Below are 24,144 nucleotides of genomic sequence, written 5' to 3' on the forward strand. Positions count from 1 at the left end.
TCCCCTCAGAATTGAGAGACATAACTTACAATTGCTAAATACCTGCAAGCTTGCTAGTTTGAAATGTCAAGATATGAACTTGAAAATAATAGCCTAAAAGTTGAGATGCATTAGGCATTGACATTTTTTAAAAACTAGGCTAAATTTAATACATTTATTAAGTCGTATTAAGTTTCGAAAAGAAAACCTTTAATACAAACTCAAGTTGATAAATCTTGCCAGAGTGTCCAATTTGAAAATGAATCATTTTTATGAACCTGTTCAATCGATTCACAGAAAGACTCGATTAAAAAGATTCGTTCTTTTGAATTTTTGTGGCACATGGATGTACGTTACACCATAATCTCGAAAGCAGAACAATGCAACAGTTTAAGCTACACTATTTTAGTAGTGAAATCAAACCTATTGGTATGTGTGGAGCAAGTTTTGAAGACCAAATTTGTATATTCATGTTGCAAATGCATCTGAATGTGAAATGCAGCTAGCTGCTTTGTAACCAAGCAAGCATGGAAGCATACAGTACGAGTTGCAATATTTTTTTTAAACCTAATATGTAAAACGTCAATGCAATATGTAAAATGGCAATGTATTTCCGTGTTTCCATTCACATTCTCCATGACATGCAAACCTTGGCACAAAATAAAAATTAATTTAAATCATTTACATTTTCCATTTCCAACCACAGTTATAAAATGTGAATTACATCCTAATTCCAGTGCTGTACAAGTTGAAAAATTAAATTGAAAATCTAATACACGAATTTGATGTATGCAAGGAACAAGCAGAAATAGTAGCAAAATGATCATTTGCATGTTATTTGCCCTTAATCAGGGTTTCTGCAGGTTCACCAAGTTAACTTTAAGACTCAAGACCATTTTAAGACCATTATGAGTGAAATTTAACACTTATACAGGGCTAAATGCTAACGATGTTTTTCGAATCCCAGTTGGGAAAGATTTTCACTTTCCCTATCAAAAAATAATTATAGTTGAATACATTTAACAATACAATAATAATAATATATATATATATATATATATATATATATATATATATATATATATATATATATATATATATATAGGTCAGTATCCTCAACAATAAATAAAAGTAATGAAATGCTGTTCTTAAATAATAAGTTAAAGGTATTACTGAGATTGGGATTGTTGGTGATTGTATGGGTGTTAATGACCAGATTGGGCAGCTAAACATAAACAAAGGAAAATTAAGACCTTCAATACAACATTTAAGTAGATTTAGTGCCCTTTCAATGCCTACATTTAGCTTTTAAGTTAAGACATTTTAAAACCCCATGGATACCTTGCTTAATGTATCTAGTCTTACACTAAGGAAACATAGGACTTTCATAACACCCTGGGATGTTAGTATCAAAAATGATTTGAAATGTAATATGCAAAACGTGAAAGCATTATGTAAAATGGCTATGTGTTTTACATGTATATTATTCAAGACACATGTGCAAAGTTTGGTGCAAAATATCAAGAATTAGCTTTTTTTATTTCCACTTACATTTTCAAAGTGTAAATTACAGTCATTTCAATACTTTACAAGTTGCAAAATTAAATTGAAAATGTATTTGAAAATATTTGTGACCTGAAATTACTGATTTTGTGATGCATTCTCAACTTACTGTATACTTGCTTCTCTTGTTTTGCTGAAAAACAAAATCTTATAAAAATACCGGACTACTAGACTTGCAAAATCATGGAATTACAAATAAGAGCACCATATCACTAAACTGACACTCAAATCCTCTTCCATGACCTTACAGGATATTAGTATGTTCATTAGACAGGTAAATTAAAACATGCTACTCCTCACAGAGCCTACTGATGGTATACCACTGGTATGCAGCCACGTGTTACAGAAACCACTGAACCAAATACACCACATTAAATAAACTTTATTAAACACATTAAGAAGATTTAATATAAGTTTGTATCCATGAGTGATAGGCAGACACTCGAGTGAACACAGCTGGCTTCTTAGGTTGGCATTTCTTGCTGCCCCATGTTGTTAATCCTACAAGGTGGTAAATCCCATTTTTTGCACACAGAAGGGGTGCGCCTGAGTCCCCCTGCAGCAAAATATAATTTAAGTGAAAAGTGAACAGTACATCTTCAATCCAGAGGTGTTAAACTACTGTAAGACCGTACCAAGCAGGAGGTTGAGGCTGCTGCATGCGTACACAGAAGGGAGTGTGTGTTGAAACCGTTCCCCCAGCCAGTCCTGCAGGTTTCCTCAGAAAGAGGCTTAACTCTGGCCATATGTAGAATCTCAGGCTGCAAATCCACTAATTAGAAAGGAAAACATAACTTGGGCTTGTAAAGGACATTTTGGGATGCTCTTAAAGGACGAGCTGTTTGTTTGTTTGTTGGTTGCCACAGCTGCAAATTATCATGGCAAGATTAATATAGATATAACATATCAAATTCATGATTCAATAAGAGATATTACAAAATAATAGAAAAAATTGAGAACATTTTACATTAGATAGGATTTAAATTTGATATACAGGATTAAAAAAAAGAGAAATCTTTAAAAGTGCTCTTAATAGTAGCAAGTGCAAAGTTGCAACAGAACATGCTTTGTGAGGTTACCATTAATTATATTTGCAAGGTCAATAACTCAAGATTCACCTCATCTACTCTTTAAAAAGTTTCTGTTTGTGTTAATTGCTAAAAAAAAAAATACATACATTACATAGAGGACAGACTGTTTAGAAATTAAAAAAAATTTACTTCAATTTAATCTACAGTGGTTCTAGAAAGTATTCATAGCACTTCACTTTTTCCACATTTTTTATGTTACAGCCTTATTCTAAAATAGATTACTTTATTTCCTTAAAATTCTACACACAATACCCCATAATGACATTGTGAAAAAAAAATTTTTTAATTGTTGCAACAATCAATGGAATGATTTCACGACAACTCAGTGAATGTCATTGAGTAGCCCAGCCCTCTCCCAGACCTAAATCCTATTGAACATCTCTGGAGAGATCTGAAAATGGCTGTACACTGTCGCTCCCCATCCATCCTAATAGAGCTTGAGAGGTACTGCAAAGATGTATGGGCAAAAATTCCCAAAGACAGGTGTGCCAAGATTGTGGCATCATATTTAAAAACACTTGAGGCTGTAATTGCTGCCAAATGTGCATCAACAAAGAATTGAGCAAAGGCTGAGAATACTTCTGTACATGTGATTTTTCTGGTTTTTTTATTTTGAATAAATTTGCAACAATTTCAAAGAGAATTTTTTCACATTGTCATTATGGGGTATTGTGTGTAGAATTTTGAGGAAATAAATGAATTTAATCCATTTTGGAATAAGCCTGTAACATAAACAAATGTGGAAAAAGTGAAGCGCTATGAATACTTAGCAGATGCACTGTATATTGAATAATAATCCTCGCTAAACCTGCATATCCACATGCAGGACAAGCCCTTTGGAGGATGGATTTGATTAGTCCTTTGCCGGCCTACATAGAACAATTGGTTTGTTGAATGGATGTAAAATACAATAATATAGAAATGAATTAAAATAATTCCAAACCACCTTGATCAGCAATTCTAGTCTATAATGTAATGTGAATGCCATGTCTGGTTGATTTATTGCATTAAATATGTAAGCTGAATCAAACCTTAACCTTATGAGTCCATTACATTTTAATTATATTAAACTGACTTAAAACAGCTTGCATAACTTATAAAATTACGTTAGAACATGATTAACTTGGTTTAATAAGTTACAATGACCTAAAAACATATCAGAACTAATTGATCTCATACTTTTTTACAGTGTGCTGACTTACATGTAGCTTTTCTTTGCCCCCAACCAGTTGTCACACAAGAAGAGGAGTCTCCATTGACCAATTCGTCATCTTTATCAGTTATGCACACTGGAAATATCAATGGCCCTGGATGGAGGATATGTTGAAAGCTACACAACTAGTCAAGCATAAAAACACATATAGACATTTGATCCTATACCTATCCGAGCTGGAACAGATAAGTGGATCATGGAGAGATCAGAGATTGGCGGGTAGCTGCCATTGTTAGGCAAACTCTGAACGCTTTCCACATCTACAGTCTGACCCGACATAAAGTTCAGGTCATGAGCTCCCAAAACCACCACATCTCCTGCCCTAAGGGACAAACTCTGTGAACATTACTGAAGTCATGTATTTGCTTGCTTGTTTATTGCCACAACAGAAACTTATGGCTATTTTATGGCATACATAACTTCACATTTCAATAAGAGATAAATATAATAAAATAAAAATCTTTCGATTTAAAACATTACATAATTTTTTCAGTTTAATATATGGTAAACAGCTTACAAATCTTCTCTGGGATATAAAACATCCAACTCAGTATAGATATATCTGGTCGAATAGTCTTTAAAAAAAGCTGTATGTTTAACAATTGTATCATATCAGCATTTCTTCTGGTGCGATTCAGCATTTTGGGAGCCTGTTTAGCATGTTTAGTAATGTGGCGCATAGATAGTTCACATACATTGAAAAGCTCATTCTTGCACTGTAATCCAAGCATGTCCATTCAAGCTCCTGGAAGGCAAGTGTCCTGCACAGTTTATCACCCATCAGCTCTAACATATATTCCCAGAAGTTTTAAGAGAGTCTGGAGCTTAACACTGCAGGACAATGACCCTCCAGGAAAACATTCAAAAGACAGTTGATTAAAAAGATTGGACAGCCCAAATCACTTCGAAGGGTTTACCCTCCAAAACACATCTTCAACACTGTGCATGGATGTCAGATGGAGCTCTTCTAAAAAGATGGTTATCAATTTCAGCTGTGTTTAATAAGAGAGACATGTAAAATATGCAGATCTGTGGGGAGTGAAGCTGTTTTATAATGATGCTAATAGATTACTTTTTTTTTTTTTCATTGCCTGATTGTTAAGGTAAAAACAATAAAACAAAGGTAATGCAGAACGGGAATATAAGAGGGAAAAAGGTCACATGTGATGCATCCCAAGTGGAAACAGTAATGTACCTCATCTGACCATTCACCAATAAAGAACATCCAGATTAATACAGATGTGACCTAAGGAACAATAGCTGAAGGTAAATGATCAAATGTATTTTGCTTACTTGACAAGACAGTGGCGTGGTGCCAGAACCCAGTGTGGATGAACGAGGACCCCACTACAATAATGTGTGTCATCGCTCTGCAGACTAGCCTGCCACGGCCAGGCATTCGGACATGCCTCACTCACATTTTCCACCTTGAACGCACCATTCTCAGTGGACACTACCTGTGCCAAGCCATCAGGCAGTTGACAGGGCTCTGTCTTGGCCTGACCACACTGGGCTGAACATGGAAATGGAGATGAACGATGACTAAAGCAAGTGCAAAGGTACACGATTGTTAAAGAAATAAAAGCTTTACCATCTGAATCAGCTCCAGAGACTTCAGAAGTAAGTTCACCTATAAATTATGATGGAATAAAACAGCAATTTTAGAGCATCCGTTGATGCATACATCAAATCTGCAAGGTCATACCACGCATAGATGACACCACCCACTGTCTGTAGTGGTATAGTGTAGTGTAGACCCCTGGTTTTTGAGCTCGACCACATCCGACCCCCCAGCTGACCACTCCAGCAAGCTTGTATCTCTCACCATCGAAACATGAGAGGGGACCGCCAGAGTCACCCTGAAGAGACATCAAGAGCACACATGGGACAACATGTAATTCATTCATTCATTCATTTTCGCCACAGTGGAATGAACCGCCACATGTAATTCACATCAAGCTTAATAACTATAAATATAACGATACGTGTCCACACTGATGAATGATAACAATCTGTTAATTTTGTTTAGTTTATGCTTTTCATTTGGCAGTATCTCCTTGTTGTTAGTACATCTGACCAGTGAATCCAGCTCATGTAATCAATCTAATCAAACAGTGAATTTAGTTATCAGAGTCAGTGATAACTCCAGTATTTTTTAAAGCGGCATTACAAAGATGCCAAAACTAGCACTGGATAGCTGAGGTAATTTTATTTTTATACCTTAAATTGACAGCCTGGCGTGTATAACTTCAATGTATTTCATTTAATTCAACATTTCTCGAGGTATATCCAATCATTTCCACAATATAGTAACTGTTAAAATCTTTGAAAACAGGGCTTAATATCAAGCAGAGCTCCTTCACAATGTCATTTGTAGCTTTAAGCTGTGCAAGCCCTTTACATTTCAATAGATTCTGAATGGTTGTCAGTGTTTTATTGTTTATTGTTTAAATTTTTACTGTAATAGTTGTGGTTTGGACTCTTTTCATTTCTTTATCATGATAATGCTTTGAGATAATGACCCTTTGAGAGCGAAAAGAAAAAAAAATCTATTTTAAAAATAAATATTAAGCCATAATTGCGATGCTATACCAAAAACAAATGCAAATGTTTACCTGACATGCATCCATTCCACCTTCATTCGCTCCGGCACACATCATAGACCTCAACACCTTGCCTCGGTAAAATCTGTTACACGTTTGTGGCTCATAGACAGTTACGTTGACCTCCTGAAGTCTGGAGGCCTGAGGACCATCTATAAAAGAGACAAACTCCTCTAATCTCATATCACCACAATTAATGGAGCCCATTACACCGGTCATACAGGACAAAGTTAATTTATTCCCTTACTCTCTGTGACGGCGCCCCAGCCAGTGACAGTGCAGTTTTCCAGAGAAGGCAAGTCATTGTTGAAGACGCCAATAGGCCTTACAAATTTACTGAACACCACTGGACTCTGCAGTTTCAGCAGGGCAATATCATTCTCGTTTGTCTTCTGGTTGTAGTACTTGTGAGAGAGGATTTTCTGCACCTGTATGGACTTTTGAAAGAATATACAATAAGCTATATGAATTAAAATAGCATATAAAGGAGGAAAGTTAGATGTGAATACGCACAGACACTTACTTCACGCGAGGATTCATTCGTATTCTCCAAATTGTGTATTCCAACCACTGCGTTCCACATCGATGGCTTTTTATAACTGCTCACAAACATTGAAATGGATTTAAATCACAATAAAATTAAAGTGGATATCAAAATAAAAATGAGGTAGGTGCAATAGCATAGTGGTTAGCGCACGACATATGGTGTGGTAGCACTTCAGGGCGTCCCGAGTTCGAATCCCGGCTAAAGGACATTTCCCCGACCCTACCCCCCTTCCTCCCTCCCCTTTCTCCCACTTCGCTTCCTGTCTGATTACTGTCCTTTCTAATAAAGACAAAAAATAAAATAAAAATGAGAAAACTTGCATTTTATAAACTATTGTGCTGTTAGAATTAGAATTTGCTATTAGAATTTCTATGCACTTATTTTTAGCAAAATACATAGGCAACTGGGGCCAGAAATCTTTAAACAAAATGTGTTAATTTAATCAACATGTACAGTTTGACGATTTCTATGGTCAATTAAGCACATCAGCCAATAACATGGCAACATTTGTGACTGCATTTGCAATATACATACATATATACATACATACATACACACTTACAAATGTCGTAAGTAGAACCACATGGAATCTGCGGGCACAGAAATCTGCAGATTTCCACAGATTATTAGCTCATCTTTGAGTATTTATTTACTTGTGTAAATTTATATTTATTGAGTTTTAAAATTAATTTCAGTAGTATTATTGACTAATATGAAAATGTTCATATGATTTACTTAATACACAGTTTGAAAAGTAATATTTTCTGCCTTTTAGGAGATATATTATATGAGAGACTTGCTTTGTTTATCAAATACTGTACATCAAGGGTGCCCAATTTTTTCTCATGAAGGCTCAAACACTAAACATAATTGAGGGCTGTGGGCCGAAGGTAAATATACAGTAGCAGACTGTAGTACAAAGTTTGCATGGGTAATTTCCTAATTTTTAAAATAATATACATTTTTTAAACAATAGATTAATAATATTAATATTTAAATATAAATAGAAAGCATTACTTTAATCATATTAGGTTAATTATTGCATTATAATTGTGCACATTTTATAATTAAATTATTACAATGAAAACAAACTATTCCTTTTATAACACAATGGAGTTCAATGCACATTTAAATAAATCTGATCCATTTGCGACATTTAATTGACAGATTTAACTTAAGCTTGCTTTTTTATAACTCAACAATAAAACAAACAAGCAAAAGGTTGTGTTAAATTAGAAAAGACAATCTATTAAGACAATCACTCCAAACCCCCAACCCTCCCCTTCACTTTTACTTTCTTTTCAGATGGGACTGGGATCAAAGTTAATCATGGGCCAACTTTGGCCCGCGGGTCCTAGTTTGGGCATCTCTGCTGTACGTGGATCTAATTAGATTTGCATTGTAAACATTAAATAAAAGTTAAAAAGGGATTCATTTTATTTCATATATTAAATATTTAGTTACAACACTATTAAAATTATTCCACAAAAATCTGCAGATTTTTTTTTTTTTTTTTTTTAGAAAATTCTGTGCAGAAATAGCAAATATAATTATACATTTAAATATCAAATGAAACTGTATCAACAAGACCAAATTTGACATGTTTTGACTAAATGACCTTTTTTTTTTGTTATAACATTCTTGGTAGATGAATTTTAGATGAAACTGTGGTCCTTGGTGACTCAAACATAAATAAAAAAGGTAATAAAGCTTTAAACAATGTTCAATTTCTTACACCGACCAATTATTTGGCTTCACGGGGCCTCATTGTACCATCAAAAGTCAGTGGTATTAATTTACTTTTCCTGCATTTGTTTTTTCTTTTCACTAAGTGCTGGAATATGTTGACTTGCATTATTTGAAATCACCATATACCAGTTGCACATAATGATTTTGCCAAGTACGATGCGATCCTGGAACATAATTTTTGTTGGAAAATGTAAACCATACCTATTCTCTACTCCTAAACCCAACCATAACTGTAAATTATTCCCATGTAGAAATGCACAACCCTTACCTTAAGCCAAATCTTAACATAAACAGTAAACATATCCTTTAATTCTGATTGGAATGTTGATGTTAATCTAGAAACACGTCCTACTTGGTGAAATCAGGTTGATGTACCACAGTTTTAGCTAAAAATCTTAATTATAAAACTTTATAATTAAGCATAAAGTTTTCTGAACTACTTTATAATTGTATAATAACTTTAATTAAAATTATAAATGACTAAAGTAACTTTGGGTAGACTAGGAGTGAGCAATTCTTTTTTTTGATTACTCCTATTGAGTCTATAGATGACCGAGGTATTACATTATTTTTACTGTATGTGTTTTTTCTTTTGACTAAGTGCTGGAAGATGTTGACTGTTTGGGATGGATGGGCTTACCGTTTAAAGCAGTGACCGGCGGTAATAACCCACTGCTGGTTGAGGATGGCACCACCACAGGTTGGCAAATCGTTGTGCTGCAGAGAAACCTGCCATGGCCACGAATGTGCCCAGGCCTCCTTTCCACCAATAATCCGGCTCTCCTCCTCCTCCTCATCTTCTGGGATGAATGAACGAATGCCTGCCAGATCTAGTAAACACAAAGCAGGAAACAAGGAATCATATTTGCATGCCAACAAATGTTTTTAATTTTCCACACTTAATTAATTCCACACATTAATTACATGTCTTATATTATGTCATTTTGTTTAAGATTTTTTGTGCCTTCTGAAAAAAAAAAACAAGTTAAATAGGTCCAAAAGGGTGATTGACCATTTCAATGTGGTGATGCCATTGGCCCATGAACGTTTCCTGCTTGTTGTCTGACTATTTCATAACTATTACAAGAGGCAATTCAATCATAACTTAGTGTTAACAGCTATTGTAATATAATCAATACTTTTTGGACTCTCAGAAGCTATAAAAATTTAAAAATGTAAAACAGGAAATGGGTCAGGATCCTTGTTATTGTTTACATCCCTCAAAAATGGTCTATAATAATTCTGATTGTAGGCTTTTTAATGTGTTGAAATATGAAAAAAGCAGTTTGTCAAGATAATACAGCATTTATCCATTAAAATACTGTCAGATATGAGGAAATCATATTGAAATTTATCCACATAAATTCAGTTGAAGAATAATAAAATTAATAGGGTAATTACTGTAGGCTCATTAGTAAAACTTAAGGTGTACATTTGCAAATTCTGAATAGTGAAATCATATTAGCAGCCAATGACTATCAAAGAAGCCAACAACACTGTTCAAAGACAATTGATTATTGAATTACTATAGGAATGTGAGAATATACAAGAGCAATTCCACGCAAATGTCAAGCTTGCCATGAAAAAAAAAAAGTTTTCACTAAAATAGAGAAACCGTTTCTGCATTTTTGTGCAAGTATTTTACAGTACTTTAAAAATACTTATTAATGTATCTGTCAGTGTTTCAAACTATTACATTTAATTTACCAAAATCACACAAGTGGTAATGTCACATCTGTCACATTCATAACGACACTTTTTCCTCATAAATGCAAAAATGTCAAATAAAATAAAGTCACTTATTTTTGTTCTATAGTGAGCCGACTCATATCTGTTTGATTAGCATTGTTTCTTTTGGGTTGAGTGGTATAATTGACAGAATTTCTACAAAAGTATGTTGTAAACTGTAAGTTTTTTTGTCACATCCATAACGCATGTTTATTTTCCCCATTTAAAGTATAAAAAATATGTACAGATTGATTTTTTTCTGATGGCATAACTTTGTGCTTAGTTGTTTTGGAAAATATAAACAGATGTGTCAATATAAAGTTAATGTATACTTTCTATGTGAATTTATGTTTTGAGTTTTTACAGCAAATGCCACATCCATAACGCTTGAATTGTTCATAACCAACTTTATCTCAAATTTAGGTGTATTATATCGTACAACCATGTCAACACAATCAACCACATGAGCCAGCCAACCCAACAGGCACATGAACGAGCTAGTCAACAATGTTGAAACAACCTTGAAGTAACGTTTAATGTCAAATAATTGAAAAGCAACCTGCACATGACCAACCCACGTTGAAAAGAGTCAGTTGTTGTTGTTTAAACAACGTTTAAATAATGTTAACTGATTAATGGTTTTAAACAGGTTAACATGAACGCTTATGAATCAATACTGGACTATTTGCACAGCAACAGAGAAGGAAAAAATCATTAAACTATACCTTACCGTCACATCCCTTATCTAAAATGCAGTCTGTCTCATATGAAGAAAGGACATCTTGAAGAAATACCATAAACAAAAGAGGTTACTCAAATATTGCAAGAACACAGCAAAAAATAACCAAAACCATCTAGTGAAATGCTTTATAAATCACCAGAGTCAGCTTTAGTCCACTTAAGAGTGAGAATTAAAATAAATAAATACTTTTTACACATGTTCATGAATATTACTTGATAAAAATGAACTGAGAAACATCAAGAATCGACGATACACAACGCGAATATTAAACCAATGAGACACCTGTGAGGCGCAATCAGCGGTTATTAGCTGAGTGCCGTAGTTCAGAGTTTCACCGCTGGAGGCCGACAGAGACTGCGGATCGCTTATGAAACTGCACGCCCTGTGGGTCGAGATTGCCAATGAATTCCACGCTTTGCTCAACAAATTTCCCATTCTTGTAAAAGCCTGGTGATGTTATATTAATAATCACCCAGAAATCAGTTTTCCTTCAGTCACACAGGCCATTTAAATATGTTCTTTGGTCAAATCTATCTTTAATAAACATAAAGAATTATAACATTACTAATGGTTTTATTACTAATTTCAGTTGTTTAACAATAGTATTTCATATTAAGGAAATCAAACATATTAATTTAAAAGAAATCAATGTATGTGTGATCATTTTTCATTGCCATTTTTAACAAATAACAATTTATAATTATTTTTTCAGATTAAATAAATGTATTAATATTAAATTAACAATAATATATGATCTACTACACATAAACACACATACACAGAGTTGAAGTTGAAGATAATGCTGCATTTATCCTTTACAATACAGTCAGATTAGAGGAAATCAAAAGTAAACCTTGAACCACATTACAAATTCAGTTAAAGACAGATTGAGCTGCTTAATATATTCATTTCTTTGTCTTAGTTTTGTGTGTATTTCTTAAAACATTGGGATATATTCAGAATCGCATCAGAACAATGGATATTACATCTGACATTTGTCCTCAGAGTCTCAGAAAGCAATCTGTGTATGACAAAAAAAAAAATTGAATGCACACATAATTGCCTCCCAGAGCAATCTCAAAACCTCCAGAAACACAAAAGACACTCGCTGGTATGGGATTATATTTATTAAATAATCATACATTACTTCACATTGCTTTCCCGCTATGACATGTTCCACACGGCTGCTGCTGCTGAATTCAAGAAATGTTCTTGATAACGGTTCCTATGGCAACAAAATGTAAGTGCAAAGATTACGGTGTAATCAAGAGTACTGCATGACAAATTCTGGCCACCAAAAATATCAAGAAATCCCATTTATGCCATGTGACCTCATTCAAGGATGCTCTATGTATGATATGCATAATTACAACCAGGGCTTGACATTAAATTGATGAAATGAAAGGCTTGTTATTAGTTACTCTTTTTCCTTAAGTGGTTCTAAACCAGAGGTGCCCAAACGTTTTATTATGAAGGGCCAAACACCAAATATGATTGAGGGCTAAGTAGGTAAATATACCAAACTGCACTTTTAAAAAAATGCAGGGTTCCACACAATTCATTCAGGTTGTCCCAACACAAATCGATTAGGTTACACATTTAAGTGGATACACATAAAACAATGAAGCTGTCCCCCCAAAAATCTGAAGAATTGTGGTATTCCTGCTCATTTTACATAAGTAGGTTGAAAAAGCAGCAATATATATATATATATATTGAGTTTTTAATACATAAAAATTTCCATGTCTATTTCTTAATTTATTTCATATTATTAATAAATAAATAGACCTAATCATATTAAATAATGCAATCGTTTTTTTTACTACTACTGCCCTAGTTTGGACATCTCTGTTTTAAACATTTTTTTTAATTAGATATTTTGAAGAATGTTGAAAACCAGAAGACATTGACTTCTTTAGTAGTAAAAAAAAATCTATGGAGATCAATGGTCTACTCTTAAAAATATCTATATACATAATATTATATATAAACAGTTGAAGTCAGAATGAATTATTATTGTTTTAACCTAATTCCTAATAACTGATTTATTTGATCTTTGCTATTATGAAATTAACATAATATTTTACTAAATATTTTTCAAGATACTAGTCATCAGCTTAAAGTGACATTTAAAAGCTTAACTAGGTTATTAAGGCTAAATAGGGTAATGAGGCAAGTCATTGTATAGTGATGGTTTGTTCTGTAGACATCTAAAAAATAATGCTTAAGGCGGCTAATAATTTTGACCTTAAATGGTTTTTAAAAAAAATTAAAAACTGCTTTTATTCTAGCCGAAATAAAAAATTAAGACTTTCTCCAAAAGAAAAAATATAATAGGAAATACTGTGAAAACTTTTACATAAGTAGGTTGAAAAAGCAGCAATATAGATATTTTTAGAGTGTTTAATACATAAAAGTTTCCATGACTAATTTCTTAATTTATTTCATATTATTAATAAATAAATAAATAGACTTAATCATATTAGGGTTAGGGCTAATCATATTAACACAATGGAGATCAATGCCAAATACACTAGTAAAGCTGTGTCTGCCTTCTGCATGGTCTGCTAGCCATCAGTCACTGTGTATTTTTTTAAATCTGATTTATTCACAACCTTTAATTGAAACATTTTCAGTTTGCTTTTTTGTAGCTCAACAATAAAACAAACTACAAAAAAAAACTACGTCCTTTCTAAGGTGGGACGGCAGGCCAAATTAAAAGTTACCAATGGCCAACTTTAGCCCATGGGACGTAGTTTGGGCATCTCTGTGATAAACATTTGAGTTTTTTTTTTAATCAAATATTTTAAAGAACATTGGAAACAAGCAGACACTGACTTCTGTAATAGTAAAAAGGAAATCAATGAAGATCAATGGTCTTTTCCTAAAAAAATATATATATATACATAATATTATATATAGACAGTTGAAGTCAGGATTATTGTTATTATTAGGGATGCTCCGATCGATCAGCCAAAGATTGGTATCGGCTGATAATCCCATTTCATAACTTGATCGGTACTCGCCAATCTGGCCGATGAGTTTACAAGCAGAGGAAGATGCACAAGGGCTCCTGTATATTATACATAGCTTAAGCCAAAGTAATATGAATGAATTGTTTTCTGTAAAGCTGCTTCTGGTCATGCCATATTCACATCTAAATGGTTATAAGAGACATGCTTAAGGTATTATATGCAGCATCCTTCATTTATTCTCGTAGGTAAGGCGAGATCTTCTCTTAAGGTTCATACTTAAAAGGTAAAATGTGCTTAATGCATTTTAAAGCTTGAAGCATTATCGGTACTTGGTATCGGCTGATCACCATGACAAGGTATCTGTACTTGGTATCGGCTGCAAAAATCCTGATCGGAGCATTCCTATTCTTATTAAATAATTCCTAATAACTGATTTCTTTCATCTTTAATGATGATGATGATGAGTACATAACGTTTTACTAGATATTTTTCAAGATACTAGAAAGCAGCTTAACTTTCAATTTAAAGACTTAAGTAGGTTGAATAGGTAAGTTAGGGTAATTAGGCAAATCGTTCTATAACGATGGTTTGTTCTGTAGACCAGTGTTTCCCAACCCTGTTCCTGAAGGCACACCAACAGTACACATTTTCAACCTCTCCCTAATCAAACACACCTGAATCAACTCAGCAGAACATTAGAAAAGATCCCAAAACCTGACACGAATGGGTCATATAAGGGAGACATCCAAAATATGTACTGTTGGTGTGCCTCCAGGAACAGAGTTGGGAAACACTGCTGTAGACATTAAAAAAATCTAATGCTTAAAAGGGCTAATAATTTTGACCTTAAAATGGTTTTAAAAAATTAAAAACTGATTTTATTCTAGCTGAAATAAAACAAATAAGACTTTCTTCAGAGGAAAAATATGATTAGACATACTGTAAAAATTTCCTTGCTCTGTTAAACATCATTTAGGAAAATAAATTTATAGGAGGGCGAAACTGAACTGTCCCTTTGACTCCAAAATTTAAGTGGACATCAGTTGTGGTCATCAATACTAATAAGTCTAAGCACAATAAGTCATAAGCACCATACTAATAAGTGAATGTAGCCAATTCCACTATCCACATTGGGGAGATGGATTTTACTTTAATAGGACTTGACAGTAAGGCTAGTTCAGGATAAGTGAAAGAGCAAGTGAGAGCCCAGTGAGAGGTAATCTCAACATGAAAGAGATTTATTGAGATTTTCAGTCGAGGCCCTCGCTGTCTGTTCGTGTGTGTGACAGAGACTTTTGATTTTCATAAAGACATCCAAACAGCTGAAAACTAATCCGAATTCTTAAAGTTGCTACATTTATAACATCCGATCATCGTCTGCTTAATCAATGTGATGATCAGAGAAGTTGTATTCACAAATATCTATCCATATCCTTTGAGTTTTGACTATTCAGTTTGTCTGATCATCGTCTAGTTAATCAATGTGACATGATAAGAGATGCTGCTATCTGAAATATCCATCCACATCCAAAATCAGGTTTGACTATTCAGTACAGAATAGTTTAAATAATATCAAGTGACTTACATTTTAGACATTATATATTTTTGTGTTGAATGGCTCAATCTGTACTACAGTGACTTGGTTTGCGTTCATATTAATACGACGGAGTTTCAAATTTGTATATTAAAAAAAATGTTAGCTTATGACATTATTTTTGCTGTTAGTGGACTCATGCTACATTTGAGCTTCATTAAACTGACTGTAATTGCATATTTAAGTGCCATTTGCATTTCATTTTTATTATATTTTCATAAAAGTATTAATAAAAATGACCAATTTAAAAAGGTTAGGGAAAAAAATTAATTTAAGTAATTAAAAAAATACATTGACAAGCAAATTGTAGCATGCAATAGCCAGCTTTAATATATAAAAAAGTAATTGGCCACTAGGAACCTTAAAAAACCAGAGGTTAAAAATATTAACATCAAGCCCTGATTGAAATTTAAACAGACTTCAGCATTATAGCTTATTGAGGAGGAAAATATGATATGTAATTCACTGCACAGGTCAATACGCCTTTAGTCCAAGATACATTCCACAACATTGACGCATGATAAACAATCAAATTAAAGCACACGATGGAAAACCCTGTCTTTTTTTCCTTCATTTAAAATTACTTCTTATGTAAAATCTGCCGTGTTCATGGAACACAGTAGATGCCCAGTCATATTTCATAACTACTCGCAGTATTTATCCAAAACGCTTCAGAGGCTTTGCAATCACTGAAGCAGAACGTAGAGTCGCAGCGGTCGAGTGGAACGACCCCACATCTCAAAAAAATCCCTCTCAGAGATGGAACATCCCGAATTAATACAAGAACAGACAGGAAAAATGGCGAGAACTTGTGAAATATGCTGCTGTCCCACATGAAGAAAATACTATAGTATTTATAGTAAATACTATAGTGTCTATGAACCACACTTTAGTAAAGTGTATTATACTGTTTATATTATAGTATCTACTACTCTTTAATGAATGCTCCAGTATACTGTATTATTAACTAAATAGTGAACTGATAAAATGTAACTACAGTAATCTGTGGTGTATTGTACTATGAAATACCCTATAGTTGGAGAAAACTACAGTATTGGGACATTTGTTTACATTAACATAGTTGTTGTGTTACCATAGCAACTATGGAATCACATTTGTTTATATTACTGTGGTTGTCGTTTTACAATAGCAACTACAGAATCACCTGTTTACATTACTATAGTTGTTGTGTTACCATAGCAACTACAGAATCACGTGTTTACATTACTATAGTTGTTGTGTTACCATAGCAGCTATAGCATCACATTTGTTTATATTACTACCACGGTTGTGCTACTATAACAACTATAGAATCACTTCATTTGTTTATATTACTACAGCTGTTTTGTTACCATAGCAGCTACAGAATCACCACATTTGTTTATATTACTACAGCTGTTGTGTTGTCATAACAACTATAGAATCAGCACATTTGTTTATAATACTACAGTGGTTGTGTCACTATAGCAACTATAGAATCGCCACATTTGTTTATATTACTACAGCGGTTGTGTTACCATAGCAACTACGGAATCACATTTGTTTATATTACTACTGCAGTTGTGTTACTATAACAACTATAGAATTACCTCATTTGTTTACATTACTATAGTTGTTGTATTACCATAGCAACTAAAGAATCACCACATTCGTTTATATTACTATAGTGCTTGTTACCATAGTAACTATAGAATCACCACATTTTTTATATTACCATACCTGTCGTTTTACAATAGCAACTACAGAATCACGAGTTTACATTACCATAGTTGTTGTGTTATCGTAGCAACTATAGAATCACCACATTTTTTATAATATTAGAGTGGTTGTGTTACCATAACAACTAAAGAATTGCCACATTTGTTATATTACAATACTGATGGTGTTACCATAGCAACTACAGAATCACGTGTTTACATTACTATAGTTGTTGTGTTACCGTAGCAACTATAGAATCATATTTTTTATTATTATAGTGGTTGTGTTACCATAGCAACTAAAGAATTGCCACAGTTGTTATATTACTATGCTGATATGCATTTGTTTATATTACTGAAGTTGTCGTGTTACCATAGCAACTACAGAATCACCATTTTTGTTTACCTTACTATCGCTGTTGTTTTTCCATAGGAAAATGGGTTATCATAGCAGCTTTAGAACCATTACATTTGTTTACATTACTACAGTTGTGGTGTTACCATAGCAACTATAGAATCACAGTTCATTTAATTATACTGTTATAGCTGTTGTGTTACCATAGCAACTACAGAATCACATGTTTACATTACTACAGTTGTTGTTACCATAGCAACTAAAAAATCCCCTTATTTGTGGTGTTACCATAGCAACTACAGAATCACCACATGAAGCCAATCCATTAATTCAAGTGCTTTACTCTAGTATGGTTTAAAAACACTATTAGATTTACTATAAGTTACTACAGTACATTTTCATGTGGGGAGGTCAGTGGTATCTGCATGTCCAGCCCTGGATGTAGAGGCTTAAAAAGAATCTTTTTTGGAGGAGCTGTATCCTAAAGCCCCCTGTGTAAAGCGTTAAGGGGAAGGAAGCAGTCATTAATCATCTCCTGAGTCTTATTTGGGCTCTTCTGCCGCTCTTGTCCTCCCTCGTTTGGCTGATGGTTCAGGTCACGATGTTCTTCTAGGCCCCTTGCAGCTTTTTCTCTAGTCTGTCCAGCTTGGCCAGATTCTCCTTCAGCAGTTTGGAGTCGGGGGAGAGGAGAAGAGCTCTTTGGTAGTACATTCGTGCTGCTGCATAGTCTCCCTAAAATAAAACAATCAATCAAAACAAGGATGCAAAAATTCATGTTACAGTGGCAGGGCAAAACAGTTGGGTCAACATGTTGGGTTTACATGTCCGCCAGATCAAGGCATGAATCAGAAATTATGCTTAAAAATAGAAATTTAAATCAAATAAAATGTGCATAATGACACTTTACAATTTATTATTATTAATTCAATTTTATTCTATTTACTCCTCTTAGTTACTATGAACACTTATACATTATTAAAAGCAAAAGCTGCATAATATTACAGTAGGTGATAGACCTGAGTTATAATAATAATAATAATAATAATAATAATAATAATAATAATAATAATAATAATACAAACATATATATATATATTTATTTTTCTTCCCTAAAATATATATTAAATATAATTATTGTTAGCTAATTCATTAATTAACAATATCATACAGGACATATTAGTAAAGTGCTACAGTCATTGTAATTATGCATATTCATCAATGATATCTAATATTCATCTGTTAATAAATAAAAAATGCATGAACAAATTTAAAAATAGATCACATTATTTGGCTAAAATCAAGTATTTTATATAGTTTTGTGTATAAAGTAAATGCACATGATTGTTATTAAGATTATGACAGGTTTGTTTTGGAATAATAGCAATATCTAATAGGAACTTAAAGTGTTAGCATTATAATAAATAAGCACATTTCCCTCCAATTCAAATATAAAACAATTGAAAACAGAAGATACAGCTGACTGAAAACAATTATTACACAGTTTTGTATAACAAGTAAATGTTATCCTTTAAAAAAACTAAATTAATAATAACATAATTACATAATAATATAATTTAATGTGTATTTATTTGCACATTTAACCTAAATTTATTATAATAAAAATGAATATATAATTATTTAACCTTCATTCGTTTATTTTCCTTCGGCTTAGTCTCTTTATTCATCAGGGGTCGCCACAGTGGAATGAACCGTCAACTTATCCAGCATATGTTTTACACAGCAGATGCCCTTTCAGCTGCAACCCAGTACTAGGAAACACCCATACACTCTCATTCACGCTCATACATTACAGCCAATTTAGTTTATTCAATTCACCTATAGCGCATGTCTTTGGACTGTGGGGGAAACTGGAGCACCTGGAGGAAACCCACATAAACATGGGGAGAACATGCAAACTCTATAAAGAAATGCCAACTGACCCAGCCCGAACCTGAACCAGCGACCTTCTTGCTGTAAAGTGACAGTGCTAACCACTGAGCCACCGTGTTGCCCCATTTTTTAACATATCATTCATTTTGATTTATGTACATGCATCTGCGAATACATTATCATGACAATAATGTCCGAATCCAAAGGAAAATGTGAACCGTTTCTTTCTTTATGCAAAATGTATTTTTCCTTTTGATTTAGCTGTGAAATTTTCTACACGAATATTTAATCAGATCCAAATGTCAGCCGTCATACCTTGATATGCTGAATGCCACCCATATTCATCCAGGCTTGCGACTGCTCGGGTTTGAGCTCCACAGCAAGCTTGTAGCTCTGAAAACATCAGATTAACACCTATTATATACTATAAATACACATATCACCAATGATGAATTCAAGAGCATTAAACCATTGAACTGTTTTGCGCTGTGTAAGAAACATGATCCATTCGAGAACTGAAAGCACATTTAGTCTGACTCCAGCGCATTAAAATACAGTAAAAAATGAAAAAGACGTTTTGTTTACAGCTTTGTAATTGAGCTTTTAACTGGATAGCATTATTATATAAACCTGAGACCAGTCTTTTGTTGTTTGTCTCTTTGTGTTCGAAATAATAGTAGAGCTACAGGCCAGATATTAGTAGGACACCTGGAAAGAGTCCAGGGATTAAAGAATTAAACCAAATTAATCCTTGAGTTCACCAGGAATCCTGGAAAAGACACTTAAAAGTTAAAGAGAGACGCTGCACGCAATAAAATACTTCAATTTTGAGCTTTTAGGGTTTTATAAGGTGCTATTTATTTAGGCAAATGTAGACAACAACATTTGTATTTTTTTGTCACACTTTATCAATTTGTGTCTGTAGATTTCAATAAAAAGAAATATTCTAAGGCCATTTTCTCAAAATAATAAATAATCAAGCCATAAATCTCTGCTTCAGCAGTTTTATTCAAGTCTATATTCTGAAGGTTTTTATACAAGTCTGTGTTCATGCATCATCTGCCTGATTGTATTCATTTTCTTCAATGAAAACTGTCAAAATGTATTTTTTTGTATGTATCTTCTGAATTATGATAAGAAAGATCAAAATAAGAGGTAAAAAAGAAAAGAAAAGAAAAGAGAGTAACCAGAATATTGAACCTGACTTCCAATATCCAACAAACGTTGGAACAATTACACTACAATTGTATGCAAATCAGTGCCTATTTAAAGAAATGACAGCTCATTTGCATATTTAAACATGTGCTTTTGGAAAACCTGTAATATTTAAAGTGTTTGCAATTTTACATTCAAAACAAAAAAACTTAAACAAAACAAAACAAAATCAAACAGAACATAAAACAAAAAACACAGAAAAAAATCCCAAAACAAAAAAAAAGAAATTAAACGAAATTAAACAAAATGAACAAAACAAGCAAACAAACAAAATGAAATAAAACGACAAAAAAATGAAAAACAAAAACCACCAAGCGAAAAAAGGCCAAAACAAAACAAAAAAACACAAAGCAAAAAAAAGCTCAAAACAAAAAAATGTAATGAAACGAAATGAATGAAACCAAACAAAATAAAGTAAACAAAATATAAAATGAAAAGCAAAAAGGCCAAAACAAAACAAAAAACATGCAGCAAAAAAAGTTTAAACAAAACAAACAAACAAAAAAGAAATGAAACGAATAAAACCAAACAAACAAAAAACAACAACAAAATGACTAAACGAAATAAACAAAACAAAACAAAAAAATTAAACCAAACAAAACAAAACAGAACATAAAACGAAAAACACAAAACGAAAAAAAAGCCAAAACAAAACAACAATACTAAGTGAAATGAAATAAAGGAAACCAAACAAAACAAAATACAAAACAAAAACAAACTAAACTAAACCAGCATCTACAACCATTCATGATTGCGGTTGCCAGATGTCAAGATTTGAAATCCCCCAATCAGACATTTTCACTTTTAACCAAGATTATGTGTCTGCCTCATTTGCATATTTAAACATACTCTTTTAAAAAAACAGTAATATAAAAAAACGTTTGCAATTCTTCATTCGGAAAGTCTGATGGTAATTATCAGATATTTTTCACCCCATTGACCTGCAGTGTCTTGCTTTAAGAACAAAGCTTGGGAATGAGGCGCGTTCTGGACTGTTTATATTTGGAGATGAAAGGAGGCGGCTGATGTTCGTCTGACAGTATCAGGGCAGCAGTGAGGAAACAGTGTGAAGGTGAGAGAAGAAGCAAGAATCTCAAACGCAGTTACCCAGCATTCAGTCTTATGTAGTCAGACTTTGTCCATTCAGCAAGTCTGATCCACACAGCAGATTAAACAGAAGCCGGACTGCTATTAACATAACAATAAATAACATCTTTAAAGAAATCTCTTTATTTTTTGAAATTTCAGAAGAGAGCTAATAATTATGACTTCAACTTTATATTTAAGAGTGCATTTCTGCATATATTTCAGATAAATTAGCAAAAATGCCCCTGAGAGGACTGATAAAAACATGAACATGCAAAACAATATAAGCCATCCGATCCAATTAGATCTTTCCATTCCATTAAAGGCTATTGTTATTTGCAACATGCATCAAATGAGAACTGTCTGCAGGCAAGCTGAAAACTGGTAAACAAGACTGTAAGGAAAAGGAATATTTGAGGAGCTCTTCTCCTCACAGTGACAGCTGGAAGTGAGCTTTTACCTGGAAGGCTCGATCCAGCTCGTTCATTTCTCGAAGCTGGTTTCCCATTGAGAAGTGCAGCTCTGCCCTCACCGCGGGCTCTGAAGATTCCTGCTGCAGTGCCGTCTTCAATGCATCCAGAGCCTGAAACACACACAGACACACATGCACACATATTTAAACTCAGCATCTCTTGCAGAGTGTCATATTCCGCTTGCTTTGTCAGGAGGTGATTTCTCACAATGCCATTTCTCTTTGAGGCTGAGAGAACCGCTATTGATAGGAAGCATGAGCATGAGCGATAGGAAGAAATTATATGCAATTTATTCTGGTTCAAGGCGCCTGAGTGTGATTTAATAAAATGTGTTCGTTTTGAACTTGCCGACTACAGCTGTTGAGCGTGGACTGAGGCAGATTAGTAACTAACCCCTATGTCATATATGTAAATGGATTTTTTTCTTTAGATGAAAATTCGTTTCTTGGTTTTCTGAATCTATTGCACGTGAGACCATCAAAAAGACTGCTTTTCAAAACCCAGCTGACTAGTGTTAGTTATTGAAATCTATGATGAAAAATGTCAAATATTTTGCTGAACAGATCCACCACTTTTGATGCTCATAAATGATCATAAATCTTCATGCTGCATGTATTAGGATTACTGAAGGTGGCAGCTGACGTGTAGCGAGGGTACAGTTTGTGTTCATTGAAAAGTAAGAATGATAAATAAATCCATATGAAACATTCCCTTAAAAGTGACGTCGCATCTTCAGTTTAGGGCTCAAGTGCACTTTGCATTCACACTACAAGCGTACCATACCAAAGCCCAGCCGAACCGTGCTCTGGCACACCTCTTCCAACCAGGCCAGGGTTGGCCAACTGAACCGGGCCTGGGCCCGATTCGGAGCATTCACACTTATCAAACAAACTGGGAAATTAGCCCAGGCACGGTTCAGATAGCCTAGTTGGAGTGCACCCAGAGACATCACCAAAAAACCAAACCAAACAAAACATAACAAAACATAAAATGGAAAACACAAAACACGACATGAAAAAACCCCCAAAACAAAATAAAACAAAACAACTAAATGAAATGAAACCAAGCCAAACAAAACAAAATAGAACATAAAACAAACAAAACAACTAAACAAAATGAATGAACACAAACAAAACCAAACAGATCATAAATGAAAAAAACTAAACAAACCAACAAAAGAAACAAATCAAGCCAAACCAAACAAAAAAGAACATAAGAAAAACATGCAACAAGAAACTAAAACAAAACAGTTAAACGAAATGAATGAAACTAAACAGATCATAAAAGAAAACAACAACAACAAAACAAATGAAACCAAACCAAACAAAAAAGAACATGAAAAACAATGAAACAATGAAAAACACAAAACACGAACTAAAAAAACTAAAAGAAAACAAAACAACTAAACTAAATGAAATGAATGAAACCAAACCAAACAAAACAGAACATAAAACGAAAGAAAACAAGACAACTAAACAAAATAAATGAAACCAAACCAAACAAAACAAAAAATAGAAATCAAAACCAAACAAAACGAAACAGAACATAAAACGAAAAATGCAAAACACGAAATGAAAAAACAAAACAAAACAATTAAATTAAATGAATGAAACCATCAAAAAACGAAACAAGATCAAACATAAA

At 33.4% G+C, this 24,144-nt stretch overlaps 2 protein-coding genes across 2 annotated transcripts in view; both read right to left on the minus strand.

Moving 5' to 3' along the window:
* Positions 1–1,932: 1,932 nt before the first annotated feature.
* Positions 1,933–11,418, minus strand: ovch1 (ovochymase 1). The gene is made up of 13 exons (XM_056455110.1): positions 11,352–11,418; positions 11,204–11,254; positions 9,386–9,575; positions 6,973–7,048; positions 6,697–6,886; positions 6,462–6,601; positions 5,552–5,705; positions 5,438–5,476; positions 5,140–5,359; positions 4,014–4,168; positions 3,836–3,940; positions 2,178–2,314; positions 1,933–2,098 (listed from the first exon to the last, which is right to left on the minus strand). Exons 1-13 carry the CDS (start codon positions 11,416–11,418, stop codon positions 1,937–1,939), a joined length of 1,686 nt encoding a protein of 561 aa, XP_056311085.1. The 3' UTR covers positions 1,933–1,936.
* A 4,671-nt stretch (positions 11,419–16,089) lies between these two features.
* Positions 16,090–24,144, minus strand: part of tmtc1 (transmembrane O-mannosyltransferase targeting cadherins 1) — a 69,278-nt gene continuing 61,223 nt past the window's right edge. Inside the window, exons 18-20 of the mRNA XM_056455978.1 lie at positions 22,488–22,610; positions 20,042–20,119; positions 16,090–18,568 (exon numbers count right to left, since the gene is read on the minus strand). Coding sequence (XP_056311953.1) covers positions 18,446–18,568; positions 20,042–20,119; positions 22,488–22,610 — 324 coding nt within the window. The 3' untranslated portion in view covers positions 16,090–18,445. The remainder of the gene's footprint in view (positions 18,569–20,041; positions 20,120–22,487; positions 22,611–24,144) is intronic.

Source organism: Danio aesculapii, chromosome 4 (assembly GCF_903798145.1).
Source record: "Danio aesculapii chromosome 4, fDanAes4.1, whole genome shotgun sequence".
Taxonomy (NCBI): domain Eukaryota; kingdom Metazoa; phylum Chordata; class Actinopteri; order Cypriniformes; family Danionidae; genus Danio; species Danio aesculapii.

Coding starts and splice junctions, on each gene's coding strand:
- ovch1 (XM_056455110.1), bottom strand. CDS start 11,418: ATGAACATGTGTAAAAAGTATTTATTTATTTTAATTCTCACTCTTAAG. Junction 6,602..6,696: donor CTGGGGCGCCGTCACAGAGA/GTAAGGGAATAA, acceptor TCTCTTTTATAG/ATGGTCCTCAGGCCTCCAGA. Junction 5,477..5,551: donor GGTGGTGTCATCTATGCGTG/GTATGACCTTGC, acceptor CATAATTTATAG/GTGAACTTACTTCTGAAGTC.